The sequence below is a fragment of the Pantherophis guttatus genome, chromosome 11 (assembly GCF_059756535.1).
Source record: "Pantherophis guttatus breed Tessera chromosome 11, ASM5975653v1, whole genome shotgun sequence".
NCBI classification, from domain to species: domain Eukaryota; kingdom Metazoa; phylum Chordata; class Lepidosauria; order Squamata; family Colubridae; genus Pantherophis; species Pantherophis guttatus.
This window is the reverse complement of record NC_142073.1, coordinates 2,107,072-2,124,292: the sequence shown is the minus strand read 5'-3', so window position 1 is coordinate 2,124,292 and position 17,221 is coordinate 2,107,072. Positions and strand designations below refer to the sequence as shown.

Below are 17,221 nucleotides of genomic sequence, written 5' to 3'. Positions count from 1 at the left end.
CAGTTCCACAAATCACACACACACACACACACACACACGTTGTAGGTGGGCTTCATAATTCTGGTCAATGCAGGGAGAAAAGAGAAGAAGTGGGAAGATCATGAGATAGCCAGTCCTAGGATGTCTCAGCTTCTTGGAGAAGATTTGTTAGAAAATGGTTGTCCATCATCGGCAGACGAAAGCACTTAAAAGAAAGTCAAATTCTACAGGGGCAACCAGATTCCACCCCCGACTGGCTAATCCACGGATGCACGGAACACCCTTGGCCCGAACAAGCCTCAGGAGGCATTCAACCATGCACAGAAACTGCATGCAATGCAAGGAACCCAAGAAGAGCTGCAAGGCATCTAGGGAGAAACGACACTTCAAACCCATCCCATGAATTCATCCCATCCGAGACTCAGATTTGAAATCTGTTTCTGCTCCCTGTCTCCCTGGAAACAGACTGGGCGTTTCCGACTGTCTGGCAGAAAGCAGCTGAAGGTCACCTGCTCGGTTTGGCGTTAGCTGTTCCGATGGTTTGACACGTTCTTCGGCTGGATGGGCCCTTGGCCCTTGCAACTCTGAGACGGACAGGAAGGGGCTTTCCATGGCTTTGATGATGCTCTGCTCCTTTTCCCGGGCTCTCTCTCGCTGCCTTTCCAGCTCCCGTTCCCTCTCTCGCTCTCGCTCTCGCTCCCGTTCTCGTTCCAGCTCCTTTTCCCGCTCCCTTTCCCGTTCCCGCTCCCGTTCCCGATCGGCTTCCCGTTCCCGCTCCTTCTCTCGCTCCCGTTGCCGTAGCTCCTCGTCCAACTGCAACCTGCAAAGTCGAGAGAAGAACAAAGCTCACGGAAACCCAGAAGTAACTTTTGCCTGTCCATCGCCAGAGTGTTCCGACATTCCATACCTTTCCGCGGTCAGGCTGGAGAGGCGTTCCGACTGAAGTGCCGAAAGAGAGGAATGGGACAACTCAGCGGGATACCTCATTCCCGATAAGTGGAGGTGCATGGCCGATGGGTGGAGGTGTGGGAGCGAACCAGGAGTTGGAATTGGGTAGAAAGGAGAGCGAAGAGCCGAAAGGCAGTAGGAATCATCCATTCTGGGGAAAAACAGAGTCGTTAGGTTATTTTGACCCACCAGCATCCCATAAAATTTAATCACATTCTGCTTCTAGCTAAGCTTCAGCTTGGCAAGACTGGACAGAAATGATCACAACAGCTTTCTTACCTCCCTCACTCCTAACTTGTACGGAATATACTTGAATTGTTCCTTGACCACAAAATCATTCAAGAGAGCTACCGCAATGATAAACAATAATAAAATAGCAGCCTCACTTAAAAGTCAAATGGATAAAACCATCCTGGCAGAATGGAAGGGCACTGCAATATTCTTAAGAGGCCTACATAAACGAAACCTTTATTATGAATGAAGGCAAATCTACGTGTCCCAGGATAATGTTGCAGGATCTAATTTGGGTCGGTCACTGGGACCAGAGGTATAGTCTTCCAAGATTTTGGACTCGTGCTGGAGCCCATCCTCAAAGAACTTCTCTCTAGCAGGATGTGTTAGAGAAGTTCCCTAAACTAGAGAGAGGTTCCCTGAGGATGGGCTCCAGCACGAGTCCGAAAGCTCAGAAGTCAAAACTTCTGGTTCCAGTGATCGACCTAGATTGAAATTTTTATTATTCATTATTCAAAATCTGACAGGGTAGATATGGGATGTGAGACTCCAAAAAAGACATTCCAGCCACCCTACTCAGGGTGATCACCATTGAGTCAACCTCACTAGATAAGGGTCCCTCAGGGACCTTCTCAGATGATCTCAAGGAAGGCTGTAGCATCCACCTGCATTCTCAGGTGCTCTAAAGCCAAGTCCGCAGACTCCAATACACGATGGACTCATTGACATGGAGAAAAGCTGGAGGCAAATTCTCAGCTTTCTCAGAGGCTCTTCAAGGCATTTGTTTCCAAGATCCTTCAGATCTCCATGGACACAGCATGTCTTGCTAGCTGGGGTGAAGCTGGACAGCAGCTGAGTCTGCTCAACAGGAACCCGTTCAAAGGACAAATTATTAGCCCATCATCTGAAGCCCTGCTGCTCTTTTAAGTGACAACCTGCTGGGTTTTATTTTGCTATGTGAAAGTCCTCAGGGAACCTTCCACTCTATGAGCCAAGAGGGTTCATTAGTGGTGGTTCCAAAGGACACGCCTGGAGGACAGACAACTTCACCAACTGCGGCTGCCCGCAGGCGCACAACCTCCTTCTCGCTCAACTCTTCTCTTACCTGAAAGCCGGATGAGGGAAAGGGTGGTGAGCCAAATAGCTGGGGTGGTAATAAGCAGCAGCAGTGGCAGGATCCAAAGTGAGAGGAGGCAAGGAGGACATGCGGAGCTCCTCAGCTGTATGATAGGGCCGGAAACTCCGCAGGTAGTCCTCGGTGACGGCACTAGGAGGCACCACATGGTGGACAGGACGCTGGAGGCTGGAAGGAAAAGGGAGGGAGGGAGGGAGGGAGGGAGGGAGGGAGGGAGGGAGGAAGGAAGGAAGGAAGGAAGGAAGGAAGGAAGGAAGGAAGGAAGGAAGGAAGGAAAGAAGAAAATGAATTCCAGAAGTCTACAATAACATTTCCAAGCTCACTTCCCTCATGAACTGAGGCCCCACTTCTGGGCATCCATTGTTCCATGTCCCAACATGCAGTGAGCCAGAAAGAGAATGGGCCAATGGGAAAGGAACATGCACAGTCAAAGGTCCCATCAAGAGCCCACGTGGGAAGGGTAGGGATCTCCCCAACATTCCTTGGCCTCACTTACTTGAGAGGCGGGAAACGGGAATCCTGGACGATGGAGTTGGGTGGGATTGCAAAGGAATAAGGCGCCCCCAGCAAATGTGAAGGGACCGTTGGGCCACTGCCTTTCTCCTGGGGCAACGGAGCCTCGGCAATCAGGCGGTCCCGGCTCCCGTTGCTGCCTCCACCACTGCTTCGGGAGCCAGCTTCTTGCTGAAAGGAACACAAACCCAATGATCCCCATCCAGAGAAGACCCCAAGGGAGGTAGGAAGAATGCAAAAGTCACAAACAGGCTACAGGATTACCCCTGCATATTATGAGTGGCTACACAATTTTTAAAGTCAAACCTTGCCACTTTAAGACTTCTGGACCTCAACTCCCAGAATTCCTCAGCCAGCCATGCAACTTTAAGTCTTATGGACTTCAAGTCCCAGAATTCCTCAGCCAGCTGGCTGGGGAATTTTGGGAGTTGAAGTCCACAAGTCTTAAAGTGGCCATGTTTGGCGACCCCTGATTTAAATAAACAAACAGATAAACTTCAAACAGCATGACATCTACAGCAAATTGCCCAAAGACAGCTTGCAAAAAGGCAAGTTTAAAAGGAACTTTATGCAGAGCGATCTTCCCTGGCTTTTAGCCCTTCGGCGACCAGAATTTCCCTGCAGCATGTGGCTTGACATGCTTTGGGGGTGTACCTGGGGGACAGAGTTGCCTGACAAACAGCAAAAGAGGCTGTCCTATATTTGGTTCAGCTACAATTCTCCCCGGGAACAAAAACAGGGCCTCGGGCCAAGCTGTTCTGGTGGGCCAGCCTAGCATCAGCTGAGTAGGCAGCTGCTCCTGGACCCTGGCTACGAATCCAGCTCACTCTGGAGCGTGCAGGAAAGCCGTAACGGCAGGAGGAAGCTGGCACCGCCACCGGGGTAGGGAATGATCTGTGACCAGTCGTTCCCCTGAAGTGGGCAGCCACGGCCTCAGCTGCAGAAACATCTGCTTGTCTTTTGCCTTTACAGCTCTTCTGGCGGCACCACGGCGCGATGAAAGTGGGAAGGGAGAGCGGCACCATCTGGTTTGAGCCATACATGGCGCTCTCTCTGCTCCCAACAGCCTTCCCCGGCTTAATCCCAGCCAGATGTTCTCTGGGCAATCACCTGCGTGTGACGGGTGGGGGGAAGGGGGAAGAAGATGCAAGAATGCTGGCCCCCACCCAAAGCTAGCGATGTTTCTTTCGGGCAAAGGCCCTGTGGATGTTCAGACATGTTAACCCACAACACGTCTGATGATGGAACGAGAGTGTGACGCTGCCAGGCACACCAGCAATCCACTCCTCCTTATCCTGATTAGCTTCTCTAATCCCCCCGACACCCAAAAACCAACAAGGCGCTCCAGCAGAAGAGCTGAGCCGAGTCAGTTCTGCTTAAAGAGCAGATCTTAGCAGAAGCTTTGATCCCAAGCTGCTCTTCCTTGCTTAGCGGCTGCTTGGAATCGGCTCAGAAACAGAAGGGCTGGCTCGACCCACTCCCCAGATGACGGGTTGGCGCCTGATCTCCAGCTTGGCATAAAAAAACCCCTCAACCCAGTGGGTCAGAAGACCCTGCTGTCCTCCTGAAAAGCAAGCATCTAGTTCTTGGCCAAGCAGATCAGAATTTAGATCTAAATATCAAGCCTGGACCACTCAACCCCACTGTGGATGTTCAGATATGTGTCCCCACAATCCTGTTGCTGACTTGGTACAGCAGTGGGAGGAAGGATTGCAAGGGGAGGGGCCAAATGAAAGATAGGGGAGATTAAGTGGAGAGATGGCTCAGTCCCGTGCGCACATCTGCATTTCAAAAGGATGGACTGAGACCCTTGGCAAGCCTTCTCTTTCTGCCTAAGCATCTTCTCTTTGGCACAGGAAACTCTGGGTTGAGTTTAGGCATCTCTTGATTGATTAACAAAGACTGAGGGAAAACGATCAGCACGGAGAAAACAAGAGCACAGAGAAGAGCAGCCAAGATGATTAGAGGACTAGAGGCTAAAACATATGAAAAACGGTTGCAGGAACTGGGCATGGCTAGTCTAGTGAAGAGAAGGACCAGGGGAGACAGGATAGCAGTCTTCCAATATTTGAGGGGCTGCCACAGAGAGGAGGGGGTCAAGCTATTCTCCAAAGCACCTGAAGTCCAGGCAAGGAGCAATGGATGGAAACTGATCAAGGAGAGATTCAACCTAGTAATAAGGAGAAATTTTCTGACAGTGAGAATGATCAACCGGTGGAATAGCTTGCTTTTAGAGGTTGTGGGAACTTCATCACTGGAGGCTTTCAAGAAGAGACCGGATAGCTACTTGTCAGAAATGGGATAGGGTCCCCTGTTTGAGCAGGGGTTGGACTCGAGGACCTGCAAGGTCCCTTCCCACTCTGTTATTCTGTTACCCAACAGCTGGAAGTAGCTAATATGGTGGAGGCCACCCAGGCTTAGCAACGAAGGGATCCAGTGGTTGCTCAGCTCTACCTTCAAACCCAAACCCTGAAGAAAATGAATTGGAAGGACCGAATGGGCTGTACGACTGACTGTCCTTGTTTTATGGGCTTCCCTCTGAAAGCCTATTCCATTGTGGAGGCTTCTTTTGAAGGAGAAGGTCAAGAAACCGATCGTAGACCATGTCAGGCCCGCAAGTTGACCGAGTCCATTTGTGCTCTGCTCCACAGGGACCTTGCAGAAGGTACTCTTCCCTTCTCAATAGGGTCGCCATCTCCTAATGGTTACCACGTTCACCAAGTATTGTGATCTAGATGTTCGCCTCTGTGATCGCTCCTGCCCATTTGAGTCTCCTTTGGAATTTATCGCTTTGTAAAATTACCCATTTTGAGCTCTCCCTGCTACAGGGAGAAAAAGACCTGAAAACATCTGACAAAATCGTAACTGGAAAACTCCTTTCCAGCTTTCCATTATTTCTGATTATTTGTGCTCCCGGTTTCCGAATCGCCTTGTCCCCTTCAAGACTCTGCGGTTGGCATATTAATTAGAGAGAGACTTCAATCCTGAAAGCAGGATATACAGTGCAGATTAAAGAATGTATATTTGCATAATTTATTCCAGTTTTAGAATGCGTGTACTTGAGGAACAAAGAGTATACCGGTCATGGCTGTTATTTTTTTTCCCCACAAAAAAAGCTTGGAAAAAGGCACTTTTGCACTCCAGTAAGTGGTGTCTCACAGACAGAAAAGGAGGTATTATTTTGATGGTTTCTCAAGTATTTCACTCCAAAAAGGGATTGCTCTGAGCAACTGAGAGGGCCTTGCTGAACTCCTCCTCCTCCTCCTTTCTTCCTTCCTTCCTCTCTTCCTACCTTCCTTCCTTTCCTCTGCCTCTTCATCCTCTCCTCCATCCTTCCTTCCTCTTCCTTCCTTTTTTCCTTCCCTTCTTCTCCTTCTTTCCTTTCCTTTCCTTCCTTTCGTTCCCCCTCCTCCTCCTCTCCTCATTCCTTCCTTCCCTCCTCCTTCCCTCCTCTCCTCCATCCTTCCTTCCTCTTCCTTCCTTCCTTCCTTCCCTCCTCTTCCCTCCTTTCCTTTCCTTCCTTCCTTTCCTTCCCCCTCCTCCTCTTCTCGATCCTTCCTTTCTCCTTCCCTCCTTTTCCTCCTCTCCTCCACCCTTCCTTCCTCTTCTTCCTTCCTTCCCTCATCTTCCCTCCTTTCCTTTCCTCCTTTTGTTCCCCCTCCTCCTCTCCCTCCTCTCCTCTCCTCTCCTCATTCGTTCATTCGTTCCTTCCTTCCTTTCCTCCTCCTCCTCCCCCACCTCCTCCTCCTCTACCAATTTATGGGTTGAGGGAGATACAAAGTTCTGATTCTTGCCCTTCTGGAGTCTCAACCATTGTTAATGGATGTTGTTGTAATTTGCCTTTGATGTTGTCTCTCCATCTTCTTCTGGGTCTGCCTCTGACAGGTCCTAAACGCTCTCTTCTGTTCAGTGCAATTGTCGACACAGATCGTGGTTATAGGAGCATTAAGCCACCATGATCTCACAGGGAGGCATTGGCAAAATTCTTTGAGACAGGATGGGCAAGTGTAGAAGAAGACAAGTGGAGATGATGACCTTGTCCTGGCCCGGGGTCAAATCTTCCTATAAGAGGTGCTAGGCATGCAGAACGTATGTGCTGTTTAAGATGATTTAGCAACCATCCACCAGTTGAGCAGAAATCAAATCTGAAATCTGTAGAATTCACGGCATCCATTCTCTCAGAGTCCGCCTACCCTGTTCTACACGCTGAACGGCGATGTATTTAAACAGCTTTGGAAGGGGGATTTTGTTACGGATTCTCAGCTAATTCCTTGCTTGCCAATATTCAGGGTTTAGCAGTTGGTATTCCCTGAATAGGAGCTAATGTCTACTTTGGCAGTCTTCAGAGAGGGAAGGGGGCAGATGTTGTTCTAGTCTGAATTTGGAAAGCAACTCAGCTGGAATGGAAGCAGATGGGGCAGCTCCAGGCAGGGAACTGTTGTTTTGAAAGATGGGATCACAGAAATGTTCTGTTTGGTTCAAGCTACTGATGGCGCTGAGACACGATAAAAAAAAACCCCCATGTTCTCTCCCAAGAAAGAAAAAGAACCACACTTGGGCTTGACCTTAACAAAATAACTGAGTTGGAAGGAACCTTGGAGGTCCTCTAGTCCAACCCCCTGCTCAAGCAGGAAACCCTAGACCATTTCAGACAAATGGCTGGTCCAGCCTCTTGTTAAAAACTTCCAGTGTTGGAGCATCCGCAACTTCTGGAGGCAAGTTTTTCCACTGGTTAATTGTTCTGTCAGGAAATTTCTCCTTAGTTCCAGGTTGCTTCTCTCCTTGATTAGTTTCCATCCATTGCTTCTTGTCCTGCCTTTAGGTGCTTTGGAGAATAGCTTGACTCCCTCTTCTTTATAATGTCCTTTCCCAACAATTTCATAAGCTGTAAGAAAGGCTTCTATTTTGCATTAGATGTTCTTCCAAAGATGAATTCCCTGTTTAGGTGTCACCTTAGAAGATATGACCTAGCTGGGATTCACTCGCAGCCAGCCAGGTACCACGGGAGACCATTCCAAGTGTATTTATTAAATATGAATACAACAAACATCCTGCAAGCCGCTGAGAACTCCTCAAGACTTGCAAATCTCCTCCAAAGATCCATTGGCCATAATTAATTCATAGAGATGGGCTCCTGATTGGAATTTTTAATGAGCAGGAACAGCTGTTCCTTCTCAGAACGCAGCGCCTGCCTGGGGCGCCACACACCCGGTCCTCTTCCCACAACCAGCCAAGAGACAAATCCTGACCTTCTCCAGGAGGCTGGATGGACCAGGCATCGGGGTGAGGGGAGCAGGAGAGCAGCAGAAGATGGCTGCAGTAAAGAGGGGAAAGGCTGAGCATGCTGGAGAATGGGTGTCCAGAACAATCGGAGCGCATTGCACATTCTCCAGCAGGGATGGGAACAGATCAGAGGAGAAAAGCGTCTGCAATGGCAGAAACCGAAGCAGAGGGATCTCATCGAGCTTGTAAAGAGCCTGATTTGTCTGTGCAATCACTGAAATAGGAGCCAGCAGTGACCTGCAGCTGCCAAAAAAGCCCAGGCAGTCAGAGGCAGCATTAACAGAGGGATAGACAAGTTCATGTGAAGTGTTAATGCCGTTGTATAATGCCTTAGTAAGATCACACTTGGAAGATCGCATCCAGTTTTGATCACCAGGATGCAAAAAAGATGTTGAGACTCTAGAGCAGTGTTTCTCCACCTTGGTAGCTTGAAGATGGGTGGACTTCAAAGTCCACCCATCTTCAAGCTTCCAAGGTGGAGAAACACTGCTCTAGACAGAGTCCAAAGAAGAGCAACAGAGATGATTAGGGGACTGGAGGCTAAAACATAATGAAGAACGGTTGCAGGAATTGGATTATGTCTAGTTTAATGAAAAGAAGGACATGATAGCAGTCTTCCAATATCTGAGGGGCTCTCCAAAGCACCTGAAGGCAGGACAAGGAACAATGGATGGAAACTAATCAAGGAGAGAAGCAATCTAGAACAAAGGAGAAATTTCCTGACGATTAGAATAATTAATCAGTGGAACGACCTGCCTCCAGAAGTTGTGAATGCTCCAACACTGGAGGTTTTCAAGAAGAGACTGGACAGCCATTTGTCTGAAATGGTATAGTTGTTCCTGCCTGAGCAGGGGGTTGGACTAGAAGACCTCTAAGGTCCCTTCCAACTCTTGCGATTCTGTATTCTGGGCACAGCATCACCACATTGGAGGTGGCAAGTGTGTGCCACCGCCTGCCGCTGGGAAGGCGATGAGGAAGGCGAGCGGGGCGGGGGGGAGGAGAAGGGAGGAGAGGAACTGTGTTTTCTCTTGCCTTGAAGATTTACTAGCAGCTTTGTTCCCGGGGGCCATTAATCATTCCGGGAAGACACCGATGCCCGAGGAGACTGCTACAGCACAGCAAATACCAATCCACAAGCTTTTTGATGGGGGCCATAAAATAAACAGGTTAGTCAAGCATTTCATTGGCGGTACAGAAGAAACAACACCAAATTCAGGGCAGAAATCAGCAGCGGCCAATCATGCCAGAAGGAAGATGGGCAGGGAACCTAATTCTACAAGAGACCATATCCAAAAGGTGGGAGGCTCTTATTAGCAACACCCAACCTCAACTCCTGGCAAGAAAACAGGGCCAACCGAACAACCAACCTACTTCTTTTCTTCGATAGAGTAACTAGCTTAGCCGATTGTGCAACGTTGTAGATATAAGCATGCCTGGGCCTTAGCAAAGCCTCCAACCGTCTTTCAACAGATGTTCCTCAATATAATGATTGAAAGTGGCCTAGAGGATACTCCTACGAGATGGACTGAAGGACGGTTGAATGACTGGAGCTCATTAATGGGTCCACGTTGGCTTGGAAGACAGGATCAAGTGGTGGGCCAGAGGGTCTTCTACCCGTCACCATTCTTATCAATGACATGACGAGGGACTTCGGGGGGACATTTGTCAAATCTGCAGAAGACACAAAGCCGGGAGGGAGGAATAATATTTTAGAAGAAAGGAAGGCGACTCAAAAAGATCTAGACAGGCAGGAGCAACGGGCAGAAATGAAAAGGATGGACTTTTCCCCCGGTTAATGTCAATGTTGTGTGTCTGGATACAAAAAATGAAAGATCCAAGAATAAGATGGAAGCGTTGGCTTGACAACAGAGCCTGGGGAAAAGATTTGGGTCTCCTTGTGACCACAGGTTAAATCCGAGTCAGCAGTGTGATACAGCTGCTAAAAGACAAATACTTGGTGTCCAGACATTGATCCACTCTTATATGTCCTGGTAGGTGTCTAGTTCTGGGCATCGTAGCCTCAGAAGGACAACGGCAAAGTGGAGCTTTGCTATACGTCAACGACAGTGACTACTTCTTGAAGTGATGGGTTCTCCTTTCCTGTCAGTCATCAAACCCACTTAGAGTTCATCTGGCAGAGATGGGCCCTGCAATGTGTAGGTGGCCAGACTAGATGGCTTCTAGGATTCCTCCCAACTTTGTGGTTTTTTGCTCCCTTGTTTTATGCAGTTGGGATAATCCTTCCATGAGCAAAATTCTGAACTTTTTCCCCATCACTCCCTTCCCTTCCAGTAGAGAGAAATGTCTTGTGAGGATCCTGGAAAATTGCTAGCAAAGAAAACCAGCCATCCTAGGGGAGAAGAGGCATTAGGGCTCCAGGAGGCAAAGAAGCCATTTGATGCCCTCGGAGATGGACTCAGTCTGGTCTGGTCTGGTCTGGTCCGGTCGAGGAGAGAAGCTGCAGGATCAGCTCCAAGGAAAGGAAGGAGAATCCTTCCGTGCTGCGTCTCTGCTGCTGCTTGAGATGCGCCTCCACCGGGCGAGAAGATGGCGAGGAGCGGGGTGGAGCCAGGACAAGGAGCACCATCAGTCATTCTCCCTGTGCAATCTCTGCCAGCGAGGCCACGAGACATGCCCTATTAGCTTTAAAATAGACCATTCTTCATTCCACACAGCCGTTCAAAGACGGTTTGATCTCTCGGAAACGTCTGGCCTCTAATGGATGGGCATCGGCCACTGATTTGAGCCTTTTGGGAGCCTTTCTTGGCCCCCTCCCACTTCTCCTTTGACCAGGCGCTGTCCCTCTCTCCCCCAGCCTCCCCCCCCCAGAAAGAACGAAAAGGCTTCCATCAAAGCTCTCCACGAGGATGGATGGCTCACATCATCCGTTGAGTCAGCTCCCGCGCTCTCTCTCCTCCGCAGAGCGCTCCCTGGTGGCATTAGGGCTTCGTTAGCTTCAAATTGTTGGAGCAGATAAATTATCGCCTCCTCTCGAGGGTGACGGCCCATTCCAGGGGCAGAGGGCTTCCGTCTGAAGCGATGGGTTTTGGCAGGGGAGGAGGAAGAAAGGGCCAAGCAGGGGGAGGCAGGAAGCTCAGCCTTGCCAAAACGCTGGGAGCGATGGTGGCCAGACGAGAACGCTGTCTCACTGCTGCCTAAAGAGACACGCAGGGCTGGGAAGACAGATTCGTGTTTCAAAAGCTCAGAAAAAGCCCAAGGAAAGAAGGGCGGCCAACAGATGGCATGGCAAAGCCACCCAGAGCCCTGGATGATCAAGGGGTCTCTGAGAGTCAACCCCAAAGAGACCACCGCTGAAGGAGAGGTTCTTTTGCTCCGTCCTGCCTGCCCAATATCCTGTTGCAGCGAAAAAAAAGGAATATTCAAATATTCATCCCAGCATCTTCCATTCAGGATACCCGCATTTCATTCATCCACTCTGTTCCCCTCATCTTTTTTTGCAAACCAGGCCTGAGAACGCTACCTTTTCATTTCAACGAGATCAAAGCTCTGTGTGTGTGTGTGTGTGTGTGTGTGTGTGTGTGTGCGCGCGCGCGTGCATTTTGTGCGTGTTTGTTTCTCTGCTGGGGCATCATCTGTACGGCTCTTGCAAGCACTGGGGAGATGGCTGCCTCTTCCCCTCCCCTCTCCTTTTCTCTTTGTGGTTTAATTAGTATTTCCAAGAGCTGTGATCCCGCTGGGAAACCGGGTAAAATACAAGGGAAGGATAACCACCAACAATGATTCTTAATTAGTGGATGCTTCAGCTCTCTGCCACCGTCTGCAAGAGAGTAAGAGGGAAGAAAACAAAATTGCAAGCAGCAAATATAGCCAGACAGTCTGGCCCGATCTGGGAAGGAGCCTCAGAGGACGGGGTGTGTGTGTCTCTTGCACGGATGAGAGAAGCTATTATGCTCTACTTGTTGCTTAATCCAAAACACAGGCGAAGTTGGTGTTGTGTTCTCCCAGCTGGGAACCTCTGCCATAAATACACGATGTGCTTTGTTGCCTTAAATTAGGCTTCCGCAATCTGGTGTCCCTCCAGATGTGTCGCTACCCAATGCTCAGCCTCTCTAGTTAGCCCAGCGCGGTTAACCCAACGCATTAAGAGGGCATCAGGTTGAGCTGCGCTCTGCCAGGTGTTCAATGGGCTGGCTTGGCTCTCCTAGACAATCAATAAACCTTTGTGGATAGAAAGGAGAAACGGGAAGTCTTTGTTCTGAATTCAGCCCACAGCATCCTCGCCTCCACTCCGCACTCCAATAGCTGCGGCCGGAGAAGAAGAAGAAGAAGCGTGAGCCGAGACAGATGGAAACCCAGGAGGGAAAGAGCTATGAAACCAGCCTCGTTCCAGAAGCCTTTCGACCCTGCTTCCTTCCTTCCATGAGCCCTGAAGCCCCAGGAGGAAATGCTGAAGGACACGGAGAAGAAGAAAAAGGAAGGGGAACACTATCACATTAAAGGTTTATCAGCAGGAAGAGAGTAGTGATTTGCTCTTGGTTACCTGAAAGGTCTGAAGAAGATTAATCGATTTATGGGACGATGCCAATGGGTTGAATGTTAGGGGAAATATTAAGAGGCCTTTCTCTCACATGATGTAAGATTAAAAAATGGGTTACCTAGAGAGGGATAATTGAATGTTGCATAGAAAGGATCTGCTCTCCTTCATGGAAATTCTAAAGAAGATGCTGGACAATAACAGTCATCATCACGGGGATGACCCTGGATTTTTTGCATCTTCAGTGGTGGTATTAGATGATACTTCGTTCTAGAACAGGGGTCTCCAACCTTGGCAACTTTAAGACTTGTGGACTTCAACTTCCAGAATTCCTCAGCCAGCAAAGCTGAAGTCCACAAGTCTTAAAGTTGCCAAGGTTGGAGACCCCTGTTCTAGAACAAGAGCAGGCCAACACAGGCCCTCCAGATATTTTCCTGTAGATCAGAGCTGGCTGGGGAATTCTGGGAGTTGAAGTCCACACAACGTCCAGCGGCCAAGGTTGAGAAACACTGCTGTAGATCAAAGGGCCTCAGGCAGTGACCCCCCAAAGCTTTGAGGCTTATCTCCAAAACCCTCTTGAGTGCAAGTTTTAATATTCTCTGAAGTCTGTCACTTCAGTTGCAAGTAAAGGTTTCTCTTATATTCTCACATTCCTTGGTCAAACCTATGCACTCTATGCCGTCAGTTCTTCTGCCAGGGTCAAATGTCTTGGTTCAATACAGGGGGAAGGATTATAATTTACACTGTAGTAGAGAAAAATGGAAAAGTATTTGCTAGAACTGAGGGGTACATTATATTTTGTCACAATTTTTTTTGCGCAAATCTAGCTTATGGTGGCACAGTGGTTAGATGTGGTGGCTCGGTGGTCAGAGTGCAGTACTGCAGGCTACTTCTGATGACTGCCGGCTGCCTGCAATTTGGCAGTTCGAATTTCACCAGGCTCAAGGTTGACTCAGCCTTCCGTCCGTCTGAGATGGGTAAAATGAGGACCCAGATTGTTGGGGGCAATAAGCTAACTCTGTAAACCGCTTAGAGAGGGCTGTGAAGCTCTGTGAAGCGGTATATAAGTCTAGGTGCTGGTGCTATTGCTATTATGGCTTCCCAGCCCTATCTTTGGATATCAGCTTTCTTCCTCTGTGGTCTTCCCCACATATTCCCTTCCACCTTCCAAACACAAACAAAGCCAACCGAGGAGCTTTTTTGGATATGGGAGACTTACCTGCCGCCCTTCACTTCTCCAGACGCCGTTCACAGTTTTGGTGGGTGCAATGGTTACCACAGGAGGGGTGTTCGGCACGCTGTGCCCCCCCGGAGGAACGATGAGAGGCCCCATGGGTCCTCGCTTGGGCGTGCTTGCAGGAGAGCTGTGATTGGTGGCTGGCGAGGAAACTGGGGAAGATTCACTGCTTATTGAAGACCCTAAAATCAGGAGAAAGAAAGGCATTGGTAGGTAGGAAGACCTGATGCAGTTCCTCCGCAATACTCAACACTTGGTGGCCCAGGAGCAGGATCCGAAATGGACATCTGGCAAGTTCTCCCACTATTCAACTTTCTCAAGATTTGACCTGCAAGAACCTCTTCCAAACACGGGTTCAGAGGCATCAAAAGCTATTGGTTGACAATTAACCAGTGGAACGACTTGCCTCCAGAAGGTGCGAATGCTCCAACACTGGAAGTTTTTAAGAAGAGATTGGACAATCATTTGCCTGAAGTGGTGTAGGGTTTCCTGTCTGAGCAGGGGATTGGACTAGAAGACCTCCAAGGTCCCTTCCAACTCTGTTTATTCTATGCTATGCTATGCTATGCTATGCTATGCTATGCTATGCTATGCTATGCTATGCTATGCTATGCTATGCTATGCTATGCTATGCTATTCCTATTCCTATTCCTATTCCTATTTTCTATTTATCAATTTTTCTTGCTCCAAGGTCATTAAGTCTCTGCTGTGATCTGAGCAGAAGTGGTGTCCCAGGAGGACTCAAGCAGCTTCTGCCAGCAGCTCCTTAAAGAAGGTGCCAACAAATGCCCTGGAGCTCCAAAACCCTCTTTCCACTGTGAATCCAGGTTGCTGCCCAAACTTAACAGGCCTTCATCTTAGATTCCTGAACATTTGGCCAAAAGAAAACGGCTTCCACCAGGAAAGAAAAGATGGCCAGATGGAAATGGAATGGAAATGCTTCTTGAACGCCACAGCAGAAGATACTACTTGCGCATAGACCTCTCTCTTCGCACCCCAGGAGAGCATCACAATCTAGAGTTGGTATCTGCTCTTTGTAACTGTACTGAAAGAGATGAGATTTTGGATAAACAGAATAAATCCTCTCTTTTTTTAAAGCCTTCGGCAAGACTTAACCATGATTTGTAGAAAACAGTAGATGAATCTAAAGTACACCCATCTTGGAGTTACAGCAGACATGTATAGAGAAGAGGATGGTTGTTGCAGGAATACTAATAGGATGCCAATGAGGATGCCTCCTGTGATATTCTGTGGCTACTTCAGGACAAGCCCCCTACGAAGAAAACAATATATTTCAAGGAATTGTCTGTGTGTGCAGATATGAGGCACCGAAGTACAGGAGAACTGAGAGTTAACAAAAGAAAATTCTCTTATAGAGCAAGGAATGACAATGAGTCACAAAACCGGTTCTTTCATCATCCCACATATGTACGTTCTTGAGAATGAATGCCTTTGTACTCAACTCCAACGTCCCTGGATGTTTCCAGGACATGCCAAGTTCTAGTCTGCAAAACACTGGCTGGATCTTCAAGAAATGAAACCCTTGGGGCAGATAGTGTGGCGAGTGGCCAGAGATGACCCGGTCAATGAGGGAACGGTCAGCCCTCTACAAAAAGCTGGTGGAAAGGCAGTCACATCCCCCTGCTTTCCAGAAAACATTTCTGGAGATGGATGGATGGAGAAATGGATGGAGAAAAGAGAGAGAGAGAGTGATAGAGTGGGGGGGGGAGTGTGCAGGAGAGGGAGAGATAGGCAAAATGACATATGTATATGAAGATTCTCCAGGTCATGGTTATACAAAGCTCTCAAAACTCATGGCACAACATAGGAGAACAAACCCACCAAGACAAGATTCAGAAGTCCATCTGCATGTCAAAGACAAAGCTCATTCTCTTGAAGACAGCAAAGTCCACATTCTGGACAGAGAGGACCACCGCTTTGAAAGAGGGGTCAAAGAGGCCATCTACATTAAGACTGAATGGTCCTCTCAACAGGAGGGGGAGGGATATGACACCACCGATCTCTTGTTTACAACACAGTCCTTTCAGCAGTTCCAAAAAGGCTCCACGCCCATTTGAACTATTCAGGTAACCCTGAGGGCAGAGATCGACCTCCAAGTGGTCTCAATGGCTCTCAAGAAGAGTGCTAACAACCAGATGACTGCAAGGAATATGAATATGAGAAGCAAAAACATCTTCAAGGAAAAAACCAGTCTGGTTGCCCTTTGAAAAAAAGCACTTTTGGGACAAAATGACTTGACAGAACCCAGATTTTTATTTCCTTATACAGATGTGAAACATCTGAAATGAAGAGAGTGAAAGCTTTGAACCAGAAGTCTCCAAACTTGACAACTTTAAGACTTGTGGGCTTCAACTCCCAGAATTCCCCAGTCAGAAGTTGATTCCCCAGTCAGAATTCCACAGTCAGCAGGAGGTGAAGTCCACGTTTGGAGACCTCTGCTCTAAAACAGAGAACTGCTGATGGCAGGAAAAGAGTTTAGTCCTCTCTTAACCCTCATTCACGTTCACTCAACACAGCTGAAGAGTGGACAGTAGTTAGCTCAAAACAACCCCAGGCTGTTTGGATGAAAACTAACTACCCTCCTCCATCCCTATATTATCTGGGTTATATCATTTGCATGACACACTTTCTTAAGCCAGTTGAGTGAGTCACAGATCCCAGCTTTGAGGAGAAGACAAGCTATGTCCCTTCCTTCTTTTGATTCAGGTTTGGAGAAAGTCTGAATTTGGAGAAAGTGGTTCCTCCCGCTTCTGGTGCAGTCAAGAGAGAAATGGCAGTCCGTTCAGCAACCTGGCCAGCTGGCAAAAGGAGTGTAAGGAACGAAAGGGAAGGGTTCAAGCCAGGTTGAAAGTTATCTGCAAGAACTACTCACTGTGACATTACAACAGCCAGCGTAATCTAGAATTGTTCTCTATCAAAGTTCCTCAAGAACTTGAAACCCTAAATTAGGAGTCCAACCTTGGCAACCTTCAAGAGTTGTGAACTTCAACTGGGGAATTGTGGGAGTTGAAGTTCACAAGTCTTAAAATGGCCAAGGTTGGACACCCCTTCGGTTCTCGTGTTTAATCTGAGGTCACAAGGAGACCCAAAAACATCTTGCTGGAGATCTAGCAAGGGTGGGCCAGGTCTTACTCCTCTTTGCTCCAAAACCCTGTAGGTGGGGAATCCATTGGCTGCTCTTAAGAGGTTCCTCAGCCTTTGGTTCACAGCCTCTGTGGATCAAGAGATGACCAAATATGGACAACCTTGAGAGGAGGACTCCAAAGAACAACTGAAAGCCCAACAAAGGAAGAGCCCTCAACCTTTTACCCATGGCGGCTCCCGTGCTTTATTAATTATTCCCTGGCTCTGGCACCCTACCTTCCTTCTGGAGAGCCAC

The 17,221-nt window shown here is 48.5% G+C and overlaps 1 protein-coding gene across 7 annotated transcripts in view; it reads right to left on the bottom strand.

Moving 5' to 3' along the window:
- The window catches only part of GSE1 (Gse1 coiled-coil protein), a 243,324-nt gene that overhangs the window by 14,261 nt on the left and 211,842 nt on the right, over nt 1–17,221 (bottom strand). For all 7 annotated transcript variants that reach the window (XM_060682474.2, XM_034426570.3, XM_060682476.2 and 4 more), the window contains 5 exons: nt 13,804–14,003; nt 2,790–2,977; nt 2,264–2,461; nt 887–1,078; nt 489–799 (listed from right to left, as the gene is read on the bottom strand). In XM_060682474.2, coding sequence (XP_060538457.2) covers nt 489–799; nt 887–1,078; nt 2,264–2,461; nt 2,790–2,977; nt 13,804–14,003 — 1,089 coding nt within the window. The remainder of the gene's footprint in view (nt 1–488; nt 800–886; nt 1,079–2,263; nt 2,462–2,789; nt 2,978–13,803; nt 14,004–17,221) is intronic.